This window comes from Carettochelys insculpta, chromosome 5, assembly GCF_033958435.1.
Source record: "Carettochelys insculpta isolate YL-2023 chromosome 5, ASM3395843v1, whole genome shotgun sequence".
Lineage (NCBI taxonomy): Eukaryota > Metazoa > Chordata > Testudines > Carettochelyidae > Carettochelys > Carettochelys insculpta.
The window spans coordinates 100,850,191-100,878,119 of record NC_134141.1 but is presented as its reverse complement, the minus strand read 5'-3'; the positions used below and the strand labels follow the sequence as shown (position 1 = coordinate 100,878,119).

At 41.5% G+C, this 27,929-nt stretch overlaps 2 protein-coding genes across 7 annotated transcripts in view; one reads left to right on the top strand and one right to left on the bottom strand.

Moving 5' to 3' along the window:
• Positions 1-17,045, bottom strand: part of PAIP1 (poly(A) binding protein interacting protein 1) — a 33,744-nt gene extending 16,699 nt beyond the window's left edge. For 2 of the 5 annotated variants that reach the window (XM_074995589.1, XM_074995591.1), the window contains exons 1-7: positions 16,729-17,045; positions 15,682-15,717; positions 14,853-15,022; positions 11,679-11,870; positions 5,739-5,851; positions 1,219-1,330; positions 133-258 (exon numbers count right to left, since the gene is read on the bottom strand). In XM_074995589.1, coding sequence (XP_074851690.1) covers positions 133-258; positions 1,219-1,330; positions 5,739-5,851; positions 11,679-11,870; positions 14,853-15,022; positions 15,682-15,717; positions 16,729-16,936 — 957 coding nt within the window. In that variant the 5' untranslated portion in view covers positions 16,937-17,045. The remainder of the gene's footprint in view (positions 1-132; positions 259-1,218; positions 1,331-5,738; positions 5,852-11,678; positions 11,871-14,852; positions 15,023-15,681; positions 15,718-16,728) is intronic. The other 3 variants (XM_074995592.1, XM_074995593.1, XM_074995594.1) reach the window with 3 other exon arrangements.
• Positions 17,046-22,648: 5,603 nt separating this feature from the next.
• The window catches only part of NNT (nicotinamide nucleotide transhydrogenase), a 73,847-nt gene continuing 68,566 nt past the window's right edge, over positions 22,649-27,929 (top strand). Inside the window, exon 1 of one of the 2 annotated variants that reach the window (XM_074995587.1) lies at positions 22,649-22,724. The gene's annotated coding sequence lies outside the window, so the exon portion shown is untranslated. The remainder of the gene's footprint in view (positions 22,725-27,929) is intronic. The other variant, XM_074995588.1, reaches the window with a different exon arrangement.

Here is a 27,929-nt window from a genome sequence, read left to right as displayed (position 1 = left end):
CATATAGCAGGGCAATCTGGTTATATTATGACAAAACCTGCAACATTTCATCAACATTTAAGTTTGCAAAAAGTAGCAGTTACAATATATTTCTAAAAGAAAGAAAAATACTGAATACTGCACTCTTCCTACCTTCAGTAACTTTACTGCACAGATCAAATTGTTGTCCACAGGATTAGAAAAAAGCGCATTCAATAATTCCCGAAGGCCAGTCTGCAGAATCTCTGCTCTTGTTACCTGTCCTTTTGTTCCCTTAATCTACAAATGACCAAAAGCCACGTCTGAGCACATAAAATAGAGTCAAATGATTTCCAAAAATTGCTATACATTTTCCCCTCTTCTATTCTATATAGTTTTATGTGACAATACAGCAGTTGCACTTGGCAAGTTGAAGAATAAATTTAACAAAAGTTCCCGATTAACACAAAATTTTACACACAAAATACATGCTGGATGGTTTGTTAAAGAAAACCTACATAAATGTTTGTATGACTTCACCGTTCATGAGCTGCAAAAGACATAGCATGCTCTTGAGAATTAAACCCCCTTCTACCACACCTTTATGTGCCCTGTCTGCCCTCCACCTCATATTTGGGAGGTTCTCTTTGAAATGAGAAGTTTTAGAAACTTTTTCTTAAAAACACTGAAAAATAGAGATTAAATTCTGTGAGAGCTGAGGATGGTCACCTGGGGAAATTTACCTGACTGCATCAGCAAATGGCTTTTTGAGGTCTAGTTATAAACAATGTACAATACTTCTTTCCTTTTGTGATTAGGTCCCAAAACCAGTAAAGTGTATATTTTACTTGGACCATGCAATTAAATAGAAATAGGGTTTCTAGGGTAAGGAATAAGCCAAATTCTAACTGACGAGTTAAGAAAAATATTTACCCTATGAACTGTTTTTTGAATTTAAGTATAGCATATATTGTGGTGGTTTTACCAGGCAAAAAATCTCGTTTCAAAACAGAGAAAGGAGATACCTCATTCTGACTAGTCTGCTCTAGCTTAAGATAGCATCTACTATTAGAAGCAATTTTGTTCCCTAAATGGCTTGCTCTTATGTTGTTCTTTGGAAATTCTGATTACATTTTCAATTTCCTAGTTGATTAAAGGCTGAATGACAAAAGATTAACAGAAGATCTGCTTTTACTAATCTGTTTTTAAAGAAACTTTAAATGGATAACAAAAAAATGCCATGCAGAACTTTTTTCTTACCTCGAGGTTAAGATAAAGTTCAGCTAAGAACAACACAAATGCATGAAACTGTTTTCGAGTAGCCTCATCACCTTTTGCTGCTTGATCTCTGTTTTCATATTCCGTTCGACATCTACAAAAATATCTTCACAATCAAACTACTGTTATTGGTCGAAATTCTGGTGCTTGTAAGAGAACTGTTTAACATGCTATCACGCTGCAAACTACCAGATAAGACAGAAAGTGGCCCAAGGACACTGAACAACAGACATGAATTAAAAAGTAATTGATTCATGAAGGAATGTATAGTGCTACACACAGAGAATTTAACTTTTTCTTTTACATTAATTGTATGATTTCAAACAGGAAAAGTGTTCGAGTGCTGAAAGAATGGAAACAGACAGCAGAATGGAACAGAACAAAATTCGTTCCAAACGTGCCACATTTCCCTATACTACTGCTATACAAATATAATATTGGCAAGTCTAAAAAAATGTAACTTACACACATGATCAGAAGTTGCGTAAGGATTCTTTGAATGACAGTTTCTCATATCCTCCTGACAGCTTCTTTGCTTGCACTGTCACATCTATTTCACACCACTTATCACCCCTTTAACCTAGGCCCATCAGTTATAACTAATATGTACAGTTTAACTGTAAATCAGATGAAATGGCAAACTTACAGTTGAATGGAAATACAGAACAAAAAGATGAAAGGGAAAAGGGGGCAATTCTGACAGAACTCTAAGCATCCCTATCAAACAAGGTCTTTGGAAATGGGCATACCTATACACAGCAACAGAGACTCTCATGGACCAATCCTTTTCATTATCAAGCGTTGTCAGTGATAACTTGATAGAACAGAAAGGGACTTGGCTGTGAAGCACGACTGATTTAGGATTATGTTTGGATAGAAGATATTGCAAGCTCAGGTTGTCATATTGTTACTTTTTGGATTTTTGATGTCAACACTGATACAAAATCCACAGCTGAGCATGATTCTTGTTTAAATGATTTATGTTAAGACTGAGAACCATAAAGTTTTAATCCCAAATACTGAAGATGACTTGCTTGTATTGGTCTTGGGTAACTATTATTCTCCCTACTTCTGCTTTTTTCAAGCTCAAACTATTATATAGCTTTTCTTCCAAAGTGTCATCTGGGATCCATGCTCTGCCTGGCAGGGGGAAGGGAGCACTGTGCGGAAGTGCTGTCCCTGCGCTGCTTGCAGGCTCCATTCCCCTCGCTCCCATTGTCTGGGAATTGCAGCCAACAGGAGCAGTGGAGAGCAGACCCTACAAGCATAGTCATGCAAAGCCATCTGTGCCAGGGTAGGCACCCCAAGCCCTTGACCCCTCTCTCCTGCCCAGACTCTACACACACCTACTGCTCCTGCACCCATCCACCAAGACCCTGCACCCTCAGCATGCTCCCACACCATACCTCCCATTCAGATCCTGCACTCTCAACACACAGCCTGTTCTGGCCCAGACACCACACCTCCAGCCCAGTCCTGCATCCTCCTTCCCACAGAGACTCCAAACCCCCACACTCAGTCCTGTACCCTTCCTCCTGCCCAGACCCCAGATTCCCTGCCCACTCCTGCACCCTACTTCCCTCCCAGACCACACAGTCCCACCCTACTTCCCAGCAGACCCCTACTGCATACTGGGGTCTGAACTGGGCTCTGAGCCCCACATTTTTGGCCCTGCCCCACAGCCTATGTGACTTCACAAAATCTACTAGCCCCAGGCCCTTAGAAGTGTTAAGCCAGCCCTGGGGTGATGGGGGAAAAAAAATATCCTCAGCTTTGGCACCTCCAACCAAGCCCCAAGGAAATGTCTCTCTCTCCCTACCCCATCTCTCAGTTGCAGGCCACATCTTGGAGGGTCTTTTAACTCCTCACTCGGGAGCCAGGTCAGTGAGGTTTGTTTGGTTTTTGTCTGTATTTTTGCTTCTCACTTATGTGAGGCCCTTGACTGATTTTTTGTGGGTCACTGGTCCCTAAGCTTTCCCACCCATAAAAAGGGTTTCCCACCACTGTTCTAGGTACACAAGCCATCATCCCATTACATCTTGAATACTGTAGGAAGGGAACAGAAATCCACATTAAGGGGAAATCATCATGCTGCTTGGAATTGGGAAAGCAATATTTCTAAGCATAAGTCAGGGCTCCCCAAATTGCTTAGTTTGTTAGCGCTAAAAGACACAGAGCACTTGCATATATGTCAGCTACTATCACCTATTTGGAATATAAGAATGTAACTCACTTGTGTGTATGTTTATGTGCTTTAATTTTGTAAATAGCTAATTTCTTTTCCCCAGTTAATAAATCATTCCTTTATTATACAACTGGCTACAAGCACTGTCTTTGGCAAGAGATCAAAGATACAACTGACCTCTGGTAATCGACTGGCCCTTTGAGATTTAAAGTAACCAGAATATCATTGGGATTTTTGGTGTAAGGGATCATCTACCACAAAGACAGGCTTGAGAGGGTGGCAAGATAGGCCGGAGAACACATGGGGACCGTCTTTCATAATGCTTGTAAAGTTAACATTTGTTAACTGATGGGTGAAATCTGATTCAGAGCTTACAATCAGTTTGGGGTTTGTAGTACTCTGTCCTAAGATGACACTTGCAGCCATGAGTGCCTTTGACAGCCTGACGTTTCAAAAACTGAATTCCACAAACAAAACCATGCAACTTGAATTCTAACAATGACTTAAAGTAGGGGGTTGAGGGGGGGAGCCTCAGTAATGAATGTTGGTCTGTATCGCAAAATGTGGCCTAAGAGTGGAAGACATTTTCCAGTCTAAGACAGGAAAATGCAAGAAATCCAACCCAGAAAGGGGACAGAGGTGTAGCTAGCCCTCTACCTCAAACTAATATATATATCTAATAGCAGATTTCCAAAAGCTACACTCTTATGGGTGTAACAAGAGTTACCCCCCATTTTATTTGTTACATAATAAAAGAAGTGGACAGAACCAGAAGGGAGGTTGAACAAGCCCTTAATTTGTTTTCTAAGAAAATAATCTCTCTCAAATCACTTGTGCACTACAGTTTCACAGAGTTGTGATCAAGCTTGCCTTTTCAGCAGAGAATAGCTTTCTGATTAGAATAAAGTTACCTACAATGTAAAGTATAAATTTTTAAACAGTGAGGATAATAAACTATTGGAACAATTTATCAAAAGTCACCTTGAATTTTCCATGACCGACGATATTAATGTATATATAACTTGATAATTATAGGATTTGTATTTACATTCTGCATAATATTGATTATAAAAAAAATCTGTAATTACAATGCTCGCAAATCACTCAGGGAAAGAAGGAAATTCAACAACATGCTAACGGCCCCTACTCCAATCAAGATTTGTATTCATCACGAAATACAGCAGTGAATTCTTTGGAGAGATCCTTAACAAAATACAGTAGTCAAAAGTAATTTAAGAAAAATTACTCGACATCTAATATTTTTCCTGGGTGGTCAAAGAGTTAGAAATTCATACTCAAATGGGGAAAGAATTAGTGTCACCTATTGCTCCGCAGTAGATTTCTCCCGATTCACTTGATATGATAGCCTTAATACTCACCAATGAGTTTAGCTACAAATATACTAACTACAGGGGAATGTAAAAGATGTAAGAGGAAAATAAATCTTTACAGCCCTGACAGTGACCCTGGAAAAAAGATTTATTTTTAGAGACACTTATGAAGAAAAACTATAAATTTAAGAATACCTTTCCAGTGCACTATTCTGTCATTCCTTTTATCATGCAGGCTAATAAAAAGTGCCCCCTATAAGTTACATGAGGCCAAGTAAAAAAAAACCTCTTTCAAAATAGGATTACCTCAACAGAACCCTTGGTTCAAAATAATGTGCCTTGTCAAAAGAACTCTGAAGAGAGAATCCTACTTTCGTACTGCATTTAACCTCTCAGTCTCATAAGTGTATTTTTCCACATTTCTAATTAGAAGACATGAACAACCTGACAGGAAAAAAGTGAAATATCAAAATCCTAAAAACATTTTTAACACAGGGAATTCAGGGAATTTAAAGAACTATTAGTGACACCAGCACCACACAGTGACATACAAGAGAAACTGAGAAGCAATATGATATAGGCACACCGCAGAGATCTGGCACTCTTGAATTTCAAGGGGAAGGTGCACGTTTGTTCACCGAGGATGCGTATTTTCCTTTTCAAACAAAAGACTACTACAGGTCTCTTCAAAAGTTATACAAAATTGGAAAAAGACTGTGGGGGATTCTACACTGATTTCTGGAGGAAATAATTTCTAATCTGATTCATTAGTAATTTATTAATTCACTAATTCATCAGAAATGAGGGGTCTTGATCTCAAAAATACATATATTTAATTTAAAATCTCAACCTAAACCTTGCATATATTAAATATATATTTTGACTTCTTTAAATAAAGTTCAAGGGTAAATACAAAAGGAGGAAAAACAAGTTATTTTTAAGCATGCTAGTTTTCCCTCAGCATAAAAATATATGTAGATACTGACCTCTGAAGTAACAACTGCCGGAAGTTTCCACTTTGTGGATTAATGGTTAAATGATGAGATAGATAATTACACAGCCGTGCTCCCATGTAGGAGAAATTGGGGACAGACGTGGCCTTCCAAAATAAATTCAGAAAATAAATTATTCACAATAAATGAAAATTAGCTCAATAGGAAACAAAGATATTAGCACTTGATCAACACCAACAGATTTCTACAAAGCTGGCTATATTATTGAGTAGCAGACTGAGCAGAAAGAGCTTCAATAATTGTTATTTGTAACATGCTTATTTTCAGCAAGGGATTGCTCAGACTCTACTGGTAATTCAATATTATTCAGGCTTTCCTATACCTTGAAGTCCTCCTCACTTTGTAAAAATAACAACATCCACCAGCATGACAATGGATCAGACTACTATGGAAGGTTGTGGAAGCCCTTCACTGGAGGCTTTAAAAAGGAGTCTGGATAACCACCCGTCTTGGATAGATTAATTACAACAAATGCTGCATCTTGACTAGGGGTTAGATGACCCTCATGATTCCCCCTAACCTTATGAATCTGTGTGTCCCTAATTCCTCCTCCCCCTCACATCCCAATGCCTAGTGTATTTGAAAGTTACAGTAAACGCTTTCATATCAGGCAGCTCTGAAACTGGGAGGTTGCTGAATATTCAAATATTCTGGATAACAGAGAAGTATACCTAGTAATGTGTAACACTAAACAAGATTAGGTATTAAGAAATAAAATATATGCAGAGTACTTTATTTATTAACAGTAGTATTGTACACTGTAAACTTCACTGTATTTGCTGTATTTTCTGTATTTACTTTTACAATACTGTACTTATGAAAAATGTAACTAAAATTTCCTTATGGTTAAAATGACAGTTATTTAAGAGTTCTGGATGACAGAATGCTGGATATGAAAGAGTTTACTGTATCTTCCACTAGTACTTTATTGTCTATCTAAACATCAATACTTAAATGAAAGTTTAGAAACCCCCTAAGAATGTTGTCAACATAGCCAAAACTTTAACTAAAAATGCTTGTGTATCACTCAATGGGCAAAGCACTTAATACCTGAGAAAGTCTCAGAACCATTATAAACTGTACAACGTTACAAAAATCTTAGTTTTCTCCCTGCTCTCCTAAAAAAGATGTACTTAATTTTGGGAAGAAGCGAGTGTAACAGCTCTCCCCCTGCTTTATGAAAACTGAAAATATGAATATGCATAACTCAAAAATGCTTTATGCAAAACAGGTCACGTAACATCAGTTTTATAGTTACAATCTGCTGGATCTGTATATCCCTGTTTTTAATGCATGTATCATTTTTGCATATGAAGTTAGAAATATGAAGTGTGACTCTGCTTATAAGTCTGAAAGTGCTAAGGAGGATCACTGCTGATGCTCCAGCAAACTTAATGGCTCGATGATCAAATCAATAACCTGTGAACAGCCTTGTTTTTCCAGTAAGTCCAAACTGTGCTTAGTCCTAGAAGGACTTGTGACCATAACACGTGGTATGGGAATCCATCTTCAACCTGATGTTTTTCCATGGGGATGAGGAATGCCAAACAAAGTATTTCTGCTGGGGAGAGGGGGGAGTCTGTTTAAACATTAGAAAGTAATTAGTTTTTGTCTTAAATTGGCCTTTGAAACTGCCTGGTTAATCCTAAGAGGGGGCGAAGAACCTTGAAGAAGCTGTAGATCCAAGTCTGAGCAAATATAACTCTAATTTGAAGCTTTTACCTGAAATAAGAACAGCTCTTCAGGATAAGAATTTGCACAAAGCAAGTTTCTTAGTGAATTAGAACTAGCTAAGCCTTTTTGTTCATTTTAATCTCGTGATTTACTTTGGTCTGATTGTTTTAACCTGCAATCACTTAAATACTATCTTTTGTCAGTTAGTTGCACACCCACAAGTGAGAACTAACTATCCAGACAGCAGTACTGCAGATAGACGTCCAGGACTTAGTGGACCAGAAGCCAAATGTGAATCAACAGCATGACACTTTTAAAAAGGAAGGATTCTGGTACATATTAGGAGTGCTATAAACAACAAATGAGAGGTAATTCTTCCCTCTACTCTGTGCTGATTAGGCCTCAACTTCAGTGCAGTACCGTTCCCAGTTCTGGGCACCACATTTCAGGAAAGATGCGTACAAACTGGAAAGAGTTCAGTGAAGAGCAACAAAAATAATTAAAGGTCTAGAAAACATGACTTATGAAGGCAGATTGAAAGAAGTGTCTTTGTTTAGTTAACTGAGATGGGACATAACAGTTTTCAAGTACATAAAAAGTTGTTATTCTCCTTAATTTCCAATGATAGGACAAGGCTTAAATTGGGGCAAGAGAGAGCTGGACTGGACATTAAGAAAAACTTTCTAACAGTCAGGGTGGTTAAGCACTGGAATAAATTGGTTTGAGAGGTTGTGGAATCTCCTTCAGTGGTGATTATACAAACATCTGTTAGTGATGGTCTAAGATGGTGTTTGGTCCTGCCATGAGCGCAGGGGACTAGAAAATTCTGTGATTACACTAGACTTGAACTTAACAGGAAAGATACAAAGTTCTTTCATGCTAATACCACCTTCAATGTAGCACAAAAAGAGTAACTTAAGAGATGATCAAAGCACTTGTGCATTTGATACACTTTTCCCCTGATATACTGAAGACAAATATACATTTATAACTCCACTGCTAGAGACTGAAAATGGAGAGAAATAAGGAAGAAGTAAAGGAAGAATGAAGAATCAACACTGACAACATAAATTTGTCAAAACAGGGAAAATAACTAACAGTGGCTACGTTCCATAAAGGAAAAATGCATTCTGACTTAATTATTAATTCTACATCTAGATTTACAAAGACACAGCTTTATGTCTAAAACACGAAATATGCCATGCAAGAAGGATGAGAAAAATACCAACATGGAGGTCTTTACCTTTTTTTTTTTAAAATGAAAATAAAATATGGTCACCTGAAACATCTGATATATGGGCATTCAAAAAACACAGAGAGACAGACAGACAGAGACAGTGTGTTGAAAAAAGAAATTATACCCCAGCTTCCCCAAGACACACTACATCTCTTGATAAGACTGTGTCTGTATTTGCATTCAACTTTGCACTGTGCAAAAAGGTAGCCATCAAAAACAGCTCAAATTTGACACAAGAGATTACTAACATTATAAACCTAACTGAAAGAGGTTTCAAAGAAACTTCAAAGACTACAGGCTGATGAAAGTGCTGCAGCTTCATTGGACTTGGTGTAGTTCTTCCATTAGATCACACCAAACACAAGAACAAAACTGAAAATTGATTCTATGGAACCTTTCATTACATTGCCAACATGAATGATCCACCAAACGTTAGAGGCAGAATCCAAAACAATCCTGCTTCCTCAAACCCTGACACCCAAAATGTAGCTGATGGAATGTAATCCTAAATTCTGTCCTGTGCTAATATTTAAAAATTGAATATTCAGTTTTCTAGCCCAAATCCATTCCTAAAGGACAGTGTGACAATGCCACTGCATCAAAATGGTATAAAGTTGTAAATAGAAAGAATTTAGAACGGACAGAGGGTTTGTTTTAAGAATATGTATTTCTGCCTAGTTAGGACAGCATCAATTAAGCAAGAGTTTATAACACTGAAATTGGTTGAAAAATTTTTTAATAGGTCAGATGCTAAAAGATGAATTAAGTTGGGAAAAGTGTAATGCTGTCTAGACTGAGATAGGAATAGGAAAATAATTGTAACTAATTAGTAGATTGGGAACTCAAATATTATTGCCTTGTATTGGATATACAGAATTGCAAGCTTTTTAAATTTGGTTAGTATAAGAGACTTATGTTTAAGATGCAGTTAAGATACATTATGTGCTGTATCATTTTGAGTGGTATACCTCCACTGGATCACATCCTCCATTTGAGAAAATCACAACTCAAAAACTGGTTAATACTGGGACAATTTTACCCCACAGGAAACCTCTTGACTTCTTCCATATTAATATGAGATAATTTTAACTATTCCCTCCCATCCGCACGTTAAGCTTGAGTTGTATGCACTAATTCTCTATTCCTGGTGCTACATGGAGAAGTTGGAGAAATAATGATACTGCCAGCTGAAACACTGATAATGGAATCAAGCAAGGCAGGATCAACTGTTTGCTTAATTTGAATTAGTCTTCTTGAAAAATAGAAATAAACTCAATACAGACTAGGCTCCCATATGATTGATCAACTGTTCATCCAGCTTATTTTTCTTCAAATTATCTCACACTTCAGATACTACAAGCACTTTACAAATTTATACCCTCCTGAAATATTTTAGGATCATTCTCAGATCCTATTTTAAAACTGGATAAAATCTTTGTTTTAAATCAACACTGGTTATTTTTCATTTTTTGTAACAAATTCTGATTAAAATTTTCACAACTTTACACAAAACCCCTGCAACAGAAATTAATATTAATCTCATTTTAGCAAATGCAATTGCAGGTTGAACCTCTCTAATCTGGAACTCTTGTCCAGCAACATCCATAATCTGGCATGACTTTAGCTAACTGGATAACCACTTATCATGGGTGTGGACAAGTGTCTCGTGGTCACAAAGTTTGTTTACAGCCACCAGTCCTGGCTCTCAGTGTTCTGTGCTGTTATCTGGATGTAAAATTCCTAAATGTCTTCTAAGAGTCCAGTAAGCAGTGGAAGGGTTGGTAATTCTGCTAGAAAACATTGACCTCTTGTGGTCTGGCTAATTCTCTCATCCAGCACTGGTCAGGTCCCAAGAGGGACAGACAAGAGAGGCTCAACCTGCACACTGTTCTTTCCAATGCTTCTCCCACATTCAGTTAAGAATCTCCATTCACCTATCCTGGCCATCCATGGGATTGGACCTGCCTACTCCAGGGTTTAGCTCTTTCTTCAATCACGATCTTCTAAAGTAGATATACCAATGGCAGCAAAGAACTTCTAGCAGACAGAGAAGCATTCCCAGTGTCAGGCACTCAAAGGGATATGGGCACAGCTGTCTACTGTTTTACAGGTCTCAGCTTTTCTTAAATGTCAAGAGACTAAAACCGAGCCTCCAAAGTAAGACTACAAGTATATTTTCAATTCCCACAAAATAGTAAGTCTTACAGTAAGGGTATACGCACACTGCAAACAGGGGCGCAAAAATAGATTTGTGGCAATAAGTCTCATATCCTCAGGTCAAAGGACTAGTGCTACAGGGCTAAAAATAGCAGAGGAGATGTTGGGCCTCAGGCCAGAACCCGGATTTTAAGACACAGCTGTCTTGCCAGGTTTCAGAACCTGGTCTCCAGTCCCAGCAGTTACACTGCTATTTTTAGCCCCCTAGAAAGAACACTCTACACTTGAATCCTTTAACCTAGGTTCTGAGGCTCACTGCTTTGTCTTTTTTTTTTAAATTAAAAGTGCTTGAAATAACGTTTATGCCCAAGACATGGTAGCACAAACAAACGTGATACTTATCCTCTGCCTTGCAATAATTAAAGAATAACCCCCTATTCCCAGTAACTTCAATATCACATATGAATGGAAATACACTATTAAAATATATATACACAGAAATGCTAGAATTCCGTTTGCTGCAAAAAACAGCAAAATAAGTTTTTATAGAGAATCTTTAGTTTTTACATTCTGTAGAAATAAAAACAACACGCACAGTAGAACTCCGTACTGCCAGCACATGCATAGAAATATGGAAAATCGATGCTGTAAACTCTGGGCAATAGGGATTTTATTTTCATTATGGAAAAAACCATGAATTTCTGTTTTTTAAATGTGAAATTTTTTTGGGGCGGAGAGGTCTCTCAGAAAACTAGGATTCATGGCAATATGTATCTTAGTACATTTGTGCTCTGTAACAAAACCCTACAACAGAAAAATGCTAGAAATTGGAAAAAAATACAGGCTACCTGTCGATATATGAGTTCAACAAGCTCTTGTAATGCTTCATCTGTAGTGACCCAACCATTCAGTGTCTCTGCAAAATGCTCTATTTCAGTTTCAAAACAGCCTGGTTGCTCAGTGAGATGATTTAAGAAATCCTGCACATACTCCGTCAGAGTTGGATAACCATCACATCCATCTTCAAAAGCAGAATCCTAGATCAATGGAGTAGTATACCTATGGTTAGAGGCTATTTAAAAAGTAACCTAGAATAATATGTGCCAATATCCCATTCATAACAGTGACCAATACCAGATATTTCAAAGGAAAGTGTAAGAACCTTGGCGTGGGATGAATTGCCTCCCATATTAAATCCCATCCTAATCTCTAATAATTAGACATTGGTTTAATTAGGAAGCACAAAAATTAATATCCCCTCCAAAAATATTGCTGGCATCTAGTATCATAACTCTGGATATTCCTGTTATCCATATAAATTTCCAATCCTTTTTTGAATCTTCCTAAGCATCTGTCCTCAATAACTTCCTACGACTAAGTTCCACACACATATTTAACAGTCTCAAAATCCCCTTAAGCAACTAATAAAGTAATAAATAATGCCTAGCTCTTATATAGCACTCACCATGGGTAGACCTCAAAGCACTTTACAAAAGAAGAGAAGCATCATTACCATCACTCATATGTTAACTAAACTAAGGCCTTTGCCAGCCAGCAACTCCAAAGTGATCCAAGTTATTTCTAAGTGGCCATCAGCTAATAAAAGACAGTATGTGCACACATTCATATGGGGTCTCATCCTATGCCACTAAAAGCAGTTGTAAAATTCTTATTAAATTCAAAGAGATCTGTTTTAGGCCCAAAGTAACTACTCTTCCTCCAGCTAAAGTTAACAGCAGTCGGGCAAGACTAGAATCCAATCTATCCATAACAAAATCTACTTTTCCCCCCAAACATTACAGCTATGTCTACATTAGAAGTGTCTGTTGACAGAATTGTGTTGACGAGTGCATCTACACACAAAAGCAGATTGACAGAGCAATCTGCTCTGCTCTGTCGACAGAGAGCAGCGAGACCGCCTTGCTCTGTCAACAGAACGGCTGACTGGAAGCTCTGAAAACAGGGCTGCCCAGTGAACCGGAAGCCCTCTCCATCAACAGAAGTGTTATTCCTCAAGTTTTCATGGGATAACGCTGTCAAAACAAATGCAGAGTTCTCTCAAGACGCTGTCAACAGAACACTGCGTGCAGATGCTCCCTGAGTTATGTTGACAGAAAGCCCCTTCTGTTGACTACTGTAGTATAGACACAGCCTACCAATATTTTAATTTAGAAAATGCAATTAATGAAAAAAATTGAAGAGGCAATAATAAATGTTTGTTTTAGAGGAACAAAAAGAAACGATGAAAGGCTGTGTCATACTTGCAGCCAAATATGTCCCACCTCTAGCACAGGGAGGTTTGGCAGGGCAGTAAAAAGTTATAGTGAGCACTGTTCCAACATACCCACAAATTTATCATTTTAAATAGTTTTTTTTTTTTTTTTTTAGATTTTCCAGAAAAAACATACTCCACTCCCTTCAGATGATATGAGCAACAGCTGAATCTTACAGGACTTGCCTCCTCTGCAAAGGGACTGTGGTGGGCAAGAAAAGGACTCCACCTTAATTTGAAAGTTACATCAGCTTTCTGCTGGAGTTACAGTCACATTATTCTCTTATTTTCTATTCCTGGGGAATTCTGAGTCACTGCAAAGGCACAGAATTCATGTCCTCCAGAGATTTATTTGCTTTCTCTCACAAAAAATGACTAATAGGGAAGCAAGGAGAAAATCCAAGAATGATCATGTGCCCCTATCCAGCAACATAGGCTCCTGATTTTGGGTTCCCAGAGTAGGCAATGGAGAGCTAAAACACCACTGGCACAGAGAGAACAGGAGGGAAGGGAAAGGGTCAGGAATGCCCCAGATGATGTTCCCTGTCCTATGTGAAGTTCAGCTGCCATTCCCAGCTGGGCTAGGGACGACAGGAAGGGATAAAACTTGCTCTTACCCTGGATGAAAAAGCTGGGGTTTCCACCAACAGAAACCTATCCCATCTGCAGGCAATGCTGCATGCCCATCCCCAACCCCAATTCCCATTCAACTGGATGTAAGCCTCCCTCCCCACTCCAACTCTGAGCCTCTACCTCCCGCAAGGGCAGCCCTGCTCTGCCACTTCCTTCATAGAAGGTTTAGATCAATCTCCATCCCTACACCTTTGTTTTCAGAAATTGACAAATTAGTACACTTGCTACTGCAAGCATGTACTCAATTTGCAGATTATAAGGAGATGGGACAGCTGACTGCGAGTTGCTCCATATATAAGCCACTCATTTCAAGGTGATGGATTCTATGGCAATTATCAGTTTTCTTTCCCCATGTTTTAGTATATCTGGTGTTAAAATTGACAATACGATTAAAAAATAGGAAGCTGCCAACCACAGATGTCACACAAATTTAGTTTCATCCATGTACAATTGTTTATCCCGTTAGCCAGTTCAACACATCAGCATTTAATTGGTCACAATTGATGTTAAAGGACATGAAAAAAAAAACATTTTTTATTTTTCCACCTATAATTTTCAAACAGCTTTTCAGTATAAAAGTATTGTTCCATCATTCACAAAATGAGAGTATTAAACTTTAAGGGTTGATTTTCCAGACCATGCAATTTGAATGGTAAATTATCTGAGTGATTATCATGGAAAAAATGGAAACTAAGACCCCAGGAATTCACACATGCCTCCTCACGACTGGATTTATTACAGAGGTACCACTCAAGACAATAGTGTGGGTAGGTCAGGGAGGTCTATTCTGCATTATGCTTATAAGCAGGTCATGAAGCAGTAGTAAAGTCTCAGGAAGAGATTGCTTGTTGGGAAATTGGTCAAATCAATGCGTGCTGTAATCAGGAAGGAATGCAGTTATCTCGGACAGAAAATCAAACCACAATAAACACTTTTGGGTATACAATGACATTCATTCACATTACTTAACATTCCAAAGGAATTGGACCAGTGGCATGGCTGAAGTTGGTGGAGTATAAAAGATGGTGACATCTCACACCAAAATGTTATAAGGAAAAAAAACCTGACAATTTTAACTGAGTTAGATACTAAAAACAGAATATTAAATACTTACTGTAAAATTAGGATTATATCCTGATGGGTAAAACTCCGGTGCATTCACCGACAACTTTGATGCTGCCACAGGCGCCACAACCAACTGAGGGTTAACCATTGCTGATCCACAGTCGTGAGCTGCAATTTTATCCAGGGATATAGGATTGACTTTTGTCTGTTGCACATGTTCTGTAAAGATTTTAAAAGTCATCACTTTACAGGAACACCTCAATCCTATAATTTATCAAATTTCTGCAAGAAAAACAGCCATACAATGGAATTGTATTCTTGGGGCATGAAAGAGAAAGCATGGTGACTTCAGGAGGCCACATAAGGCAACCCGCAAAGAACTTTTTAAAGTTAGTATTGTGACCATTAAGGTGGAAAATGGCCTAAAAGGTTTTTAGTTTCAAGTGATTTTTTTAAATTAGTATTTCTAAGAAATATCAAACCTGGTCCTCACTGGTTTTGCTAGAAAACTTTCAGTGAGTATTTCAGATTTTTGTGATTTCTCACCCCTCAACTAAAACAAGAGAAGGCTCTGAATCTGTAGCAAACATCGTTTCTTCCAGATGTTTTAACAATGTATTTCTATACCATTTAACTAAAAATTTCTTCCTTCAACCGTTGGATTTTCTGTTTCTTATGATTTAATGACTCCACCCCCAGAATACCTGAAACAAATCTTGTTTCTCATAATTTAGACTGATAAAAACACCAACACCTGCTTTTCTTTATTACCATAAGTAGGGAAATTACTAGAATAGTAGTAAATTACACCTGGTAGTACTGTAACGTGTGTACATCGGGGCTTGTAGGATCAGAAACTTAAATACTTCTCTACTCACCACAAAAATTTCCAGAATGAAGATCTGATTTTCTAACTGTTAAAAAAAACCCACAATAAACACCACTACATATATGCTTTTGTTTAACATATCATTTCAGGCTTCTGATACATTGGAAAGAAGCAAAAGTCTATTCTTTTTTCAGATGCAGAAGACAATTATACAAAAAATCTGAAATTAGAACAATCATCCTTCCTAAATCACAGGATAGCTGAAGAAACACTTGGCTAATCTGGTAGATTTCTCAACTAGTTTAAAATAACTCTAAGAATCATTTATTGACAAGTACTAACTAATAATTCAGCAGACAGCTTCTTTTATTTACTCAGTTATAAATGATTGCCTGAGAAACTGATCTAGATTTATTTCTTGTCTGAAAAAGTTGTTTGCATTTTCACGTGCACATTTGTATCTTTTTAGTTTGGAATTAGGTGAGTTGTGGAAGTCAAAATGTTGATACCTAGCAGTGTGTCTTTGTTACCCATTTCAATTAATTTATTTTCCCCGAAAAAAAAAATCCTTTGGAAGACCGCTAAGAAGGGAAGCATTTATAAGAGGCTGAACTAAAGACCTCACAATCTGACGTCAAATAAAAGAAAAGTGGGGCCGGATACAGAAAACAGAACACAACTGCTCAGGAGGAAGCCTTTGGCGGTACAGTACATAACGCAGCATCACATCTAATAATCTGACTACGGGCGTCAGCGAGAAGAGGATAACGCCTAGGCGTGGGGGAAGTGGGGGGGACGGGACGGAAGGGCAGATGCCCGCCCAGGCTCGACTCTGCTTGCGTGGGGCGTGCGAAGGGTGGAGGAAAAACTCAACCCTTGGCGGGGTTTAGGTCGCTGCTCGCTCAGGGGCCAGTGAAACGGGACGGGAGTCTCGGGGCCGCTGTCCCTGGGCTGTAGTGCGCTGGTGGGCAGGAGGGTGTCCCAACAAGCAGCAGCAGCAGGCGAAGGAGAGGGTTCCCCAGGGCTGCTGTGCAGGCGGCTCCGCCAGCTGGAGAAGGGGGCTCCCCGGGGCTGCAGTGCCAGGCCTGCGCAGTACCTGCGTTTCCTGTTCCCGGCGGCGCTGTCTTGGGCGGCCGTAGCGGCTCCTGCTGCTGCACGAAGCCCGCCTTGTGCTGCGCCTCGGCGGCCCCTGGGCTGTGGAAGCCGCTGCCTCCGAGCCGGGCCCCGCCGCTCCCGCTCTCCGCTGCGGCGCCCCGGCCCCGACCCCGGCCGGCTCCTGGAGCCCGGTCGAAACAGTCCGACATGCTCGAACCGGCTCGCTCAGGCGCTCGTGGGAGAGAGAGGGGGAGGGAGCGGGGCAGACACCGGGGCCGAGGCAGCTCCCGCGGGCCGCGTCCCTCCCACGGCAGCTGCAGCCGGAGCCCTTCACTTTCAGTTTCACCCCACGCTCGGCGGCGGCTCACAGCGCCCCCCAGCGGCCGGGAGGCCTCCCGCCGCCCCATTACCATAGCAACCCGGCCCCGCCGGGCCCTCTGGGCACTGCGGAGAAGGAAGGGAGGGAGGCGGGGAGGGGGGCGCGGGCCCCGTGCCGTCCCTCTCGGGGCGTTCAGTAGAACAGGGCTGCCCCGCCTCGGGTAAGGGCGCGCTCTGGGCTGGGGCGGCTGGGCCGCGCTGTGTGCTAGCTGGAGCCTTGCACGGCAGCAGGGCTGGATTTAGCGGCACGTATCCCAGGCGAGCAGCTGGGGTGGGAGCAGAGCCATCTGCAGGCGTACGCAGAGTACGCCGCTGCGTGGGGCACCATTTGTCCCCTTCCGTACTGCGCCTGCGTATGCCCAGCCTAGGCGGAGGACAACGCTGCTTCAAGCAGGCTCAGTCCATCGGCCCTTATGCCGCCCATTGGCCGAATCCCCCTGGTCTAAGCGACCCCAGCTCCGGTGGCCCCAATGTCCTGCGGCACCGCTCCCCCGTGCACCTGCTCCCCACCCCCCAGCCCTGCTCCCGCACCCAACCACAGCTCCCACGTTCCTGCAGAGTCGCTACCTTGCTCCCCGTTGGGGGCGGGGGAGAGGCAGGTGCTTGGGCTGTAGGGCAAGCAAAGACATAAGGAGGCCCTGAGTGCAGGGTGGGGGGAGAGCACCAGTCTGGGGGCTGTTTGGTTAGCTAGAGAAGGGGAGTAGCAGCTCTGATTGGGGTATTCAGTGTGGAAGCACCCTGCACTAACTTCTGAGAAGGGCCTGGGCCTGCCTAGACTCTCATGGAACTTTCCACGTGTAGTGGGAACATTTCCCTTAACCCCCCTAGAAGGTCATCAGCCATAAAAGGGGCAGATCACCATGCATGGCTCCCTGCCCAGCACCCATCCTGGGCAACAGGAAAGGGGGCAGCTCTGGCCCGTGGAACAGACAAGGCTAGGGGCTAGTTTTCTCTATCCAGCATGCTCCAGCCACTGCTGCCCTCATGGTAGCCAGCAGCCTCTGCCCCTTTTAAAGTGCTGGCCCTACAGCTACTGTGTCATTGGCCCCACCCCTATCTACCCCACCTGGTGAGCCTGGTACCACAACTCAGTGGCTGTGACCATGCTAGCCCCTCTACCAGTATTCACTGTACAATTTTGGAGGGGCTGGGCAAAACTGAGCCTACAACATTTCCAATTAATAAGCAGAAGTGACACTTTCAAAAATCAACCTGCAAAAGAGCGCTCCAGAATGTTGAGAAAGTGAACTGGTGCTATCTAGTTTTCTCCAAATCGGATAACAACGTGCTCTGTTTTTGTGCAAAATATTTGGTCAGAATGCCAAATCATTGCTAGCACTTTCTGGGTACAGTCACTGGCATAATTTAGTTGATACTCTGAATCAACAAAAATTTACCCAGAGATTTTATTGTGTACTCCAGATGGATGGCTGTCAAGTCCAGGCTCAATCTGAATACATGCTTAGAAGAACATCAGTGCATTATTAGCATAAAAAGTCAGCATTGAAGGAATGTGCTCTAGTGCCTGATCTCAATTACCCTCTTCCCGGCAAAGAATAATTTGGCTTTCTGGGGTTTGGCAGATAAGTTATTACTAAACATAATGGTAATTTTCTCAGTTTGTTGCAGCTCCATGGGAAATATGATGATGTTATGCATGCGCACACATGTATTATAGTTCATAAAGAAGCTATGGATTATTGCTGCAGCAAATCAAATTGAACCTATTGCTTGGTAACATATTACTGCAGCTTGCAAAGCTAAGTATTAGGCTGTAAGTATGGATTGCACTCTTGACATCAGTCAGAGTGAGAAGATGGTATTTATAGCTGATGACAAGGATGGCTGTCTCCAGGTAAATGAACATTTATCAAGATATGATTAGTGGACAACTCTACTTGAAAAGGCCTAATAGGATTGTTTATAAACATTTTGAATGACAATAAAATAAAGCTTCAGATTGTGGTTTGAGCATTGGCCTAGTAAACCTAGGGTGGTGAGTTCAATCCTTGAGGAGTCCATTTAGGGGTTTGAGGCAAATAGATTTAAAAAAAAATCTGTCAGCAATGGGGCTTGGGCCTGCTGATAGGGCAGGGGTCTGGGTGTGATGACCTCTCAAGGTCCCTTCTAGTTCTGCGAGATATATATGATATGTAACTGCCACATCCAAGGCTACAATATTGCAAACATGAAGAAACACAGCATGCAGGCAAGGATCCCTGGCACCATTTCCAAGATCCTGCTCCATATTTTGTAGCTGCCATTCCCTCAATTTGGTTGTATCTGATCCTGTGCAATCTTTAGACAAACTACCAGTCCCATAGCACCTTAAAAATAACATATTTGTTTATTAGGTAGTGAACTTTCTTGGGTAAGCTCTCCTATTTACCCTCAAAAGCTCATTACCTAAATAAAATAAATAAATGTTAGTCTTCAAGGACTGCTTGTTTATTGTGATGCTACAGACTAACACCCCCTTAATTGATTAACTAGTTAAATGGTAGGTTTAACCTACTATTTCCAGCACAGCACTATCTCCAGATCTGAAGAACTGTGTCTGACCCATGAAAGCTCATCACCTAATACACTGTTAGTCTTTAAAGTGCTCTATGCCTGCTTTTTTGTTTTGCTAGTGCTTAACCAGTTAATCAAGATTTTGTCCCCTTAGTGTGTGTGGCAGGGGGAATAGTTCAAAATGAGACTGGACAGGACAACATATAATTTAATCCTTTTAAAATAATAATTTAATTACTTTTTGTGGTTCTGAACTTTTGAGGTTGATATTTTGAGTATTGTTACAGGACTAGAGTTCTGCTATTGAGCTTGATCCAGTTGTTCTGATTTAGGGGTAGGGCCTCTTTCTTTAAAAATCTTCTTACAAGTCACATTCATCTATATTCAAATCCATTTTAAATTTAACATTTTAAAATTTGAAATACTATGAATATTGTCTGTGGACTTGAAATTAATAGGCAGTAGGTTTAAAAAAGTACTTCTTCGTACAGTACAAAATCAGCCTTTAGAACTCATTGGTGTGACTTATCTGAGTTATTTACAAACCTGAACTGGTGTGGATTTTGCACTCACAGATACTCATTGTACAGAGGCATAGACTACATATTATAAATGTCTAAATTACACCTGCAAATAAATTGTTTACACTAGAGAGGAATTTTGTAACTACACAAATGGAAGGCAATTTGGGCAAAACAGACAAATTATTCTTTGTGGGATGCTCTCTGTAAAACACCATATTTATTAACTAGTAGGTACTAATCCTAATAATTAGAACTTATACAGTTGCTCCTTTTTGTGGAGTGTAGGCCACACTAAACTTGACAAACAAGGCGGGGATCTTTTGCTACAAAGCACATATTTCAAGAAATAAAATGTGCTATTTACACAGTGCTTTACGTTGTCAGACTGCTTTCTGAAAAATGCACAGCTAATTAAACAAGATACCGAAGGCACTCTTTACCCCAGACTTAGCTTTCTTGAATGCATCCGTCCACCCACATCACAAGACTGCACACAGCAAAGGTGCAGCTACACACCTAGGTACCATTAGCCCTAATGACAAGAACAATGAACAAAGGACATCTCACCAGTGTCTTCCAAGTCAGCTTTTTTTTTCCTTTTTCTTAAGACAAGTTTCTTAATGTGGAGTTTTTCTTAACATCCTCAGCTGCTGAAATGGGGACATGGTATGAGGCTCTCAGCTTTCCCTTAAGGTTTCAACCTGCAGAGCTAGTAAAAAAAGTTTGGAAACCTACCCCCCGAGGCACAGAGAAACCACAATGCAAATAACCTCCCGTCCGCCCATCGATTAGCTTTTACTACTTCTCATTCACGGTTGGGGGTCCCACACGGCAGCCTAAAAACACGCTGTCCACTAGCGCTGCATGGAGGCCAGCTGGGGGAAAGGTTACAGGCAGGCATCGCTTCTCTGTGCCACGGGCATTCAAGGAGCGTCACATGATAGAAAGCAACAGAGAGGGAGGTGTGCTAGTCTCTATACTATCAAAACAAAAGCAGTCAAGTAGCACTTTAAAGACTAGCAAAATAGTTTATTAGGTGAGCTTTCGTGGGACAGACCCACTTCTTCAGACCATAGCTATACCAGAACAGACTCAATATTTAAGGCACAGAGAACCAAAAACAGTAATCAAGGAGGACAAATCAGAAAAAAAAGGATCAAGGTGAGCAAATCAGAGAGTGGAGGGGTGGGGGGAAGGTCAAGGATTAGATTAAGCCAAGTACGCAGACGAGCCCCTATAGTGACTCAGAAAGTTCCCATCCGGGTTCAAACCATGTGTTAATGTGCTGAATTTGAATACAAAAGCCAGCTCGGCTGTTTCTCTTTGAAGAGCAGTGCGAAAGTTTTTTTTCAGTAACATACGTTTAGGTCATTAATAGAATGCCCCATTTCATTAAAATATTGACTAACTGGTTTGTGGATCTGTAGTGTTTTGATGTCTCCTCACCTCAAAAAAGATATATTGGCATTAGAAAAGGTTCAGAAAAGGGCGACTAAGATGATTTGGGGTTTGGAACGGGTCCCATATGGGGAGAGGCTAGAGAGACTGGGACTTTTCAGTCTGGAAAAGAGGCGATTGAGGGGAGATATGATAGAGGTATATAAAATCATGAATGGTGTGGAGAAAGTGAATATAGAAAAAATATTTACCTTTTCCCATAATACAAGAACTAGGGGACACCAAATGAAATTGATGGGTAGTAGGTTCAAAACTAATAAAAGGAAATTTTTCTTCACACAGCGCACAGTCAACCTGTGGAACTCCTTGCCGGAGGAGGCTGTGAAGGCCAGGACTCTATTAGGGTTTAAAAAAGAGCTCGATAAATTTTTGCAGGTTAGGTCCATAAATGGCTATTAGCCAGGGGTAAAGTATGGTGCCCTAGCCTTCAGAACAAGGGCAGGAGATGGATGGCAGGAGATAAATCACTTGATCATTGTCTTCTGTTCTCCTTCTCTGGGGCACCTGGCATTGGCCACCGTCGGCAGATGGGATGCTGGGCTCGATGGACCTTTGGTCTGACCCAGTATGGCCATTTGTATGTTCTTATGTCTGTTTTGTGCCCATTAACCCTTTGTCTAAGGGAGTTACAAGTCTGTCCAATATACAAAGCATCTGGGCATTGTTGGCACATGATGGCATATATGATGTTACTTGAGGGGCATGAGAAAGTGCCCGTGATTCTGTGAGTAACCTGGCTGGGTCCGGTGATGGTATTTCCAGAGACGATATGTGGACAAAGCTGGCAGCGGGCTTTCTAGCAGGGAAAGGTTCCAGGACTGGTGTTCCTGGGGTAAAGACTGTGGCTGTTTGCGAGGATCCTCATAAAAGGTTGTCTGAAGAAGAGAACAAGCACCTAAAGCGCTTTTCTACCCGCTCCCCCCCCCCAGTATTTGCATGAAGAACTCCCCAGATCATGTGAGCCGCGTTGACCGCCGCGCAGTGGACCCAGATGTCTTCCCAGCACTTCCGGGTTAGAGGACGTTCGCTCCGCCCCTTCAGCCGGGCCCTGGCGCGCGCCGGCTCCAGCTCGAAGGTCAGTGCAGCGTGAGCCGAGACAGGCGGGAGCGCAGCGTGGAGGCTGGTGGGTGCTATTGTTTCCTGCAAATAAGGGGGGAGGGGGCGGTGTCTTAGTTATGCTCTGGTAGACAGGAGGGTATCAGCTGCGATTGCGTGCGGAGCCGCGTGTTAAGCGGCTGCTGTGTACCCTGCCTTACCGTTGTCATTGCCGCTGCTGTTGTCCCTCTAGCTTGTGTCGCAAATGTTTCGCGTTCAATGGATTAGAGGCTGATTTTATTCTTTCTATCGCCTTCCTTCTACTGAAAGTGCAGTAAGGGCTTGGGGAACAGGGAAGGAGCAGGTGAAACCGTGCTGGTCTCATTGGAGCTGCAGCTGCTGCCTGCCCTACCTCCATTGCGCTAAGTTGCGAGACGTGGGGGACACCAAGCAAAACTAAGCGGAACTAGATCCTGAAGACTCAGTATAACTGGGTGATTCAAGAGACCTTGAATGTAAAAAGGTGTTCAGGGGGAAAATAATAATACAAGGTTGATTTTATTTTACACAATAGCAGAACAAGGATGAGGTACGAACAACTTGTTCAGCCCTTTTCAGTTTTCTATCATATTTAAATATACTGTCCAATTAAACTTCGTGATCAAGAACACTTGGAAAAATCAAGTTTGACGATTCACACTTGCAGGGGAGCAAAGATTGTTTCAATAAATTCACTGTTATAAAGAAGGTTCATGTGTTGACTTTGGCAAGAATGCAGGACAGAGCTACAGTACAAAGGGGATAGATGACCTTGTCTTACCGTGACACACTGTAGCTTTCATGGAAACAGTGTTTGTAAAGGTCTAGGGGCGGGACGCGAGACCAACTAAGAAAAGGCTCTTGTTGCCTCGGTGCATGCATGTATTTTACGTAGAGGGGAAGGAAGCTGCAATCTGTTTGATTCATTGTCATGCTTGCATGGCTGTAGCATTTTTTTCATTAAAAGTTGCAGAATACTCCTTTAGTAGAAGTTAACTCTGAGTGACAAATAGTTATAAATGAAGAGCTGATCGCTTGTCCAGTACCAGCAACTACCTATGCTAAACAGTTCTTAGCTACAAGACATTTGGCCCAGAGTCTAAATACAGACGAACAGAATGAGGCTGGAATACTTTGGCCAAGGTAAAAAAAGAAAGGTTGTTGATGGCCACTAGGAATAAAACTGCTGTTTCCGCTCTTGTGCTACAACCAGGCCCTGCTGCTTTTCTCTGTGCGTGCCTCCTCGAGTGGCTGACAGAGGAGCAGGCTAGGCAGTTAAACGAGGAGTGGAAGCTGTAGGCAAGGAATTTCATGTGATTTCAGGGCTGTTTCAATGAGTGGCCGTGGAGACCCCAAGGAGAGGGTGATTGACAAGCCTAGGGGCGGTAGCCAATCCTACCGGCTCTTGGTGAGGCATGGATAGCGTTTCTGTCTGCAAGCAGCCAATGAGACGCTGCTAATGAGAGCGGCGTCGGGACGCCGGCTGCTGTGCTTGTGGAGCTTGCAGACGTGGTAGGGCGGGCTGGGATGGGTTTGGGGGTGAGGATTGTCCTCTAAAGCGGGGAGCTTTTCCAGGCAGGTGTTGCTTTGTAACTGACGTGGCACGGGTTCATGTTTGTGTGTTCCTACTACTAGTGAAGGGGTAGATTTTCTTTTTCTTTTCTCTTTTTAACCCAAAGTGTCAGTCGGCATAAGTGCCACACACACTTGTAACTTACTGCGCTGTACTGTCCTCTATTTTTGGTAGGTCCTTTGGAAACCATAGCTGCCTGCTGAACGCTGTGTGATGACTGGGTGATTGGGGGAAGGTGGGGAAGAGGATGTAGTTTTTTACAGCTAGGAGGGCTCTGTGTGTTGCCAAAAGAGGGGAATTAGCCTCACATTTCAGTGTGCTCTTTTTAAAAAAATTAAATGTTGCCTGTGATGCAATGCACTCACGTGGTTAATGGCTGTTTTATTTTGCCAGTGCTTGGTGCATGCTCTCAGAGCTGTGCTAGGCACTGAAGAGGAGGCCAGCAAATTAGGGTACCAAGCATGACAGATGCATCAGAAAGCCATTGTATGTGACTAGGCCCTCATGGGGCCACACAGGGGTGCAGAGATCCATCTGTGTGTAGTGGACAGTGCTGGCCACAACTCTCCCTCCCAAATTTGAAAACATCTCTGCTAGCTGTGGTTAGGGTCCAAAATTGGAATGGTTGGTGCTAAAACTCTCAGGAGAAGAAACTGTACTTTGAATTTCTTAAGAACTATTCCAAACATCTACGTGCCATCTGTGCAAGTTGGTTTTGGTCTCCATTTTCTCATTTTTTACAAGTGATTTATTCCACAGTTTGGCTTTATCAGATTTCACAGTCTAGACTCTGCAGAGTGCACCTCGTACCCCAGGTTTCATAAGTCCTGACTTAACCCTGAAGGACAATATACTGATAATAATAGTGAGGCATAGTAACAGAGAGGGAGCCCTGCTAGTCTATACACTATCCAAACAAAAAGCAGTCAAGTAGCACTTTGGAGACTAGCAAAATAGTTTATTAGGTGAGCTTTTGTGGGACAGACCCACTTCTTCAGACAGAAGTGGGTCTGTCCCACGAAAGGTCACCTAATAAACTATTTTGCTAGTCTTTAAAGTGCTACTTGACTGCTTTTTGTTTTAATAGTGAGGCAGTTGGTAGCTATGTATAGTGGTGTGTACATTGCAGCTAAACCTCATTAACATAGTCTCTATTTTTGATATGCAATACAAATCTCTGAATTAAGTAATAAAAAGGTAATGTGTATAGTCAGTTGCTTTTGTTTATCAGTCTGTATTTAAAATTAATGCAAAAGTAAGCATATTAATTGGCAGATTTCTCTGTAGGAGGGTCACTGAAAGTTGGCTCTCACTATTTGAATCAACATTAGTTTATAGCACTTAAAAGAAAGTTTAGTGTCAATGGTCCAATATCAGTTTACAAAATCCAATGTTCCCTGTAAGCTAAGTGTTTGGGCCACCACCCAGGTGAGTTTCAAATGCCACCCAGCTGATTAACAGAGTGCCCACAGTGGGTAGCATGCATTTCCATTGGTGATGCTCATTTGCTCATGACTTGGTGCACATGACAAAATTTATTCTGCACATGGATAAAAAAAGTTAGAGGAAATATTGATTGAAAGTCATAAACGCCTCTTATATTGAAGAGGCAGCATGGCTGTTGAAGAAGCATGTGACTGTAGGGCTATGGTGTCCATCCCAGTTCTGAAGCAGGTGCAACTTTAGTATCTATTGCAGTGGTGTCCAAAAGAAAATTTTAGCAATCGCCACAAAGCTCCCTCCACCCCTCTGTGCAAACTGCTGGTGACTCACCCTGAGCCATCCCACAGCCCCAAGCAAGCTGCTTTCACTGCGTGCTTTTCCCACTAAGTGGTGCGGTGCATGGGCAGAAGGCCGGAGGGCACTCTACATGTGCAGCTCTAAGGAGCCACTTCACCACACCATGCTGTCCTGTTCACCACATGTGGTGACTGGACAGCGTATTGGACACCGCGGGTGTAGTATTTGTTGCAGTCAAAAATTATCTCAGGTTCGACACTGGGCTCTCCGAGTACAAAACACACTGACAAGATACTAGTTAAACTCAAGGGCTGTGTCTACACTTGCATTCCTCTTTCAAAAGAGGCGTGCAAATGAGGGAAACCAAACATGCAAATGAGGTGCAGATTTACATATCCGGTGCCTCATGTGCATATTATTTTGAAATAGCTTCTTTTGAAAGAAGAAAACTAGTGTAGACACTGCTTTTTCAAAAGTAAACCCCATCTTCAAAAGAATCCTTCTTCCCTTTTTTTTATGGGAAGAAGGATTCTTTCAAAGATGGGCTTTACTTTCAAAAGAGCAGGGTCTACACTAGTTTTCTTCTTTCGAAAGAAGCTATTTTGAAATAAGAATATGCAAATGAGGCATAATATATGTAAATCTGTACCACATTTGCATACTCAATTTCTCTCATTTGCATGCCTCTTTCAAAAGAGAAATGCAAGTGTAGACACAGCCAAGCAGTTTATTTCCTGACAAGTTTTAACAAACCTTAATGAAAAAGCATGATAGGAAAGCGGTGTTTTATATCCCTTTGGCTAGCTGGGGACCCCAGTCAGCTGCAGATGAATGGGAATTCTTTTTCAAGTCAAAGGCACCCAGCCATACCCATGGGTGAGGTCCAAATTGCATTGGTTTCTGTGTTGGTTCTATGCAAGTTTTCTGCCTCATACAGTTCCATTAGGTCACTCGGTACCATTTATGGTATTTCCTTAGTTGTCAGTTATTGATCTGTTATTGGTTCTGTTACTTATTGGCTATGTCTACACTAGCCCCAAACTTCGAAATGGCCATGTAAATGGTAATTTGAAGTTTACTAATGAAGCGCTGAAATACATATTTAGCGCCTCATTAGCATGCGGGCGGCTGCGGCACTTCGAAGTTGACGCGGCTCGTCCAGATGGGGCTCCTTTTCGAAAAGACCCCGCCTACTTCAAAGTCCCCTTATTCCCATCTGCTCATAGGAATAAGGGGACTTCGAAGTAGACGGGGTCCTTTCGAAAAGGAGCCCCATCTGGATGAGCCGCGTCAACTTTGAAGTGCCGCGGCCGCCCGCATGCTAATGAGGCGCTGAATATGTATTTCAGCGCTTCATTAGTAAACTTTGAAATGGTCATTTTGAAGTTTGGGGCTAGTGTAGACACGGCCATTGTACTTTTAACCTTGCTTATGTGTCTACCACATCTCATCATACAAGATTGTTGCATGTTTATGCCATTCCTCTTAGCGCTATCTACAAATTGTTCTGCTACAGTGTCACTGCTTATCTTGTTTTGGTAGTTTTTCCCTGAGGCTTGTTCCTGGCTCATTAGATATGTAGGGGGTTGTGCATGCCTCATCACCCCTAAGGTTTCGTGTACAAAGTTCTTTTGCAGTTGACCACTACAGTGTTATACCAAACTAGCCACGTTATTCTTAAAATATATTTATTGTTAGCCATACTCAAATAGCCAAATGCGACTAGCATGTTGGAAACCATGGCTATACAGAAATAGATCTATGATGTCATTGACTTAGTGTGTAACTTTTGTCAAGGCAAGTAAACTTTTTCTGTTTCTCTGTAAAAGGGGACTGATCTCTCTCCTGCCCATTGGGTGTTGTAAGTTTGAAGTAGTATGTCTAAAATGCTGTGTAAACTGACTGTGCTTTTATTCTTGTCATGAATCTCTGTAGTTTTGA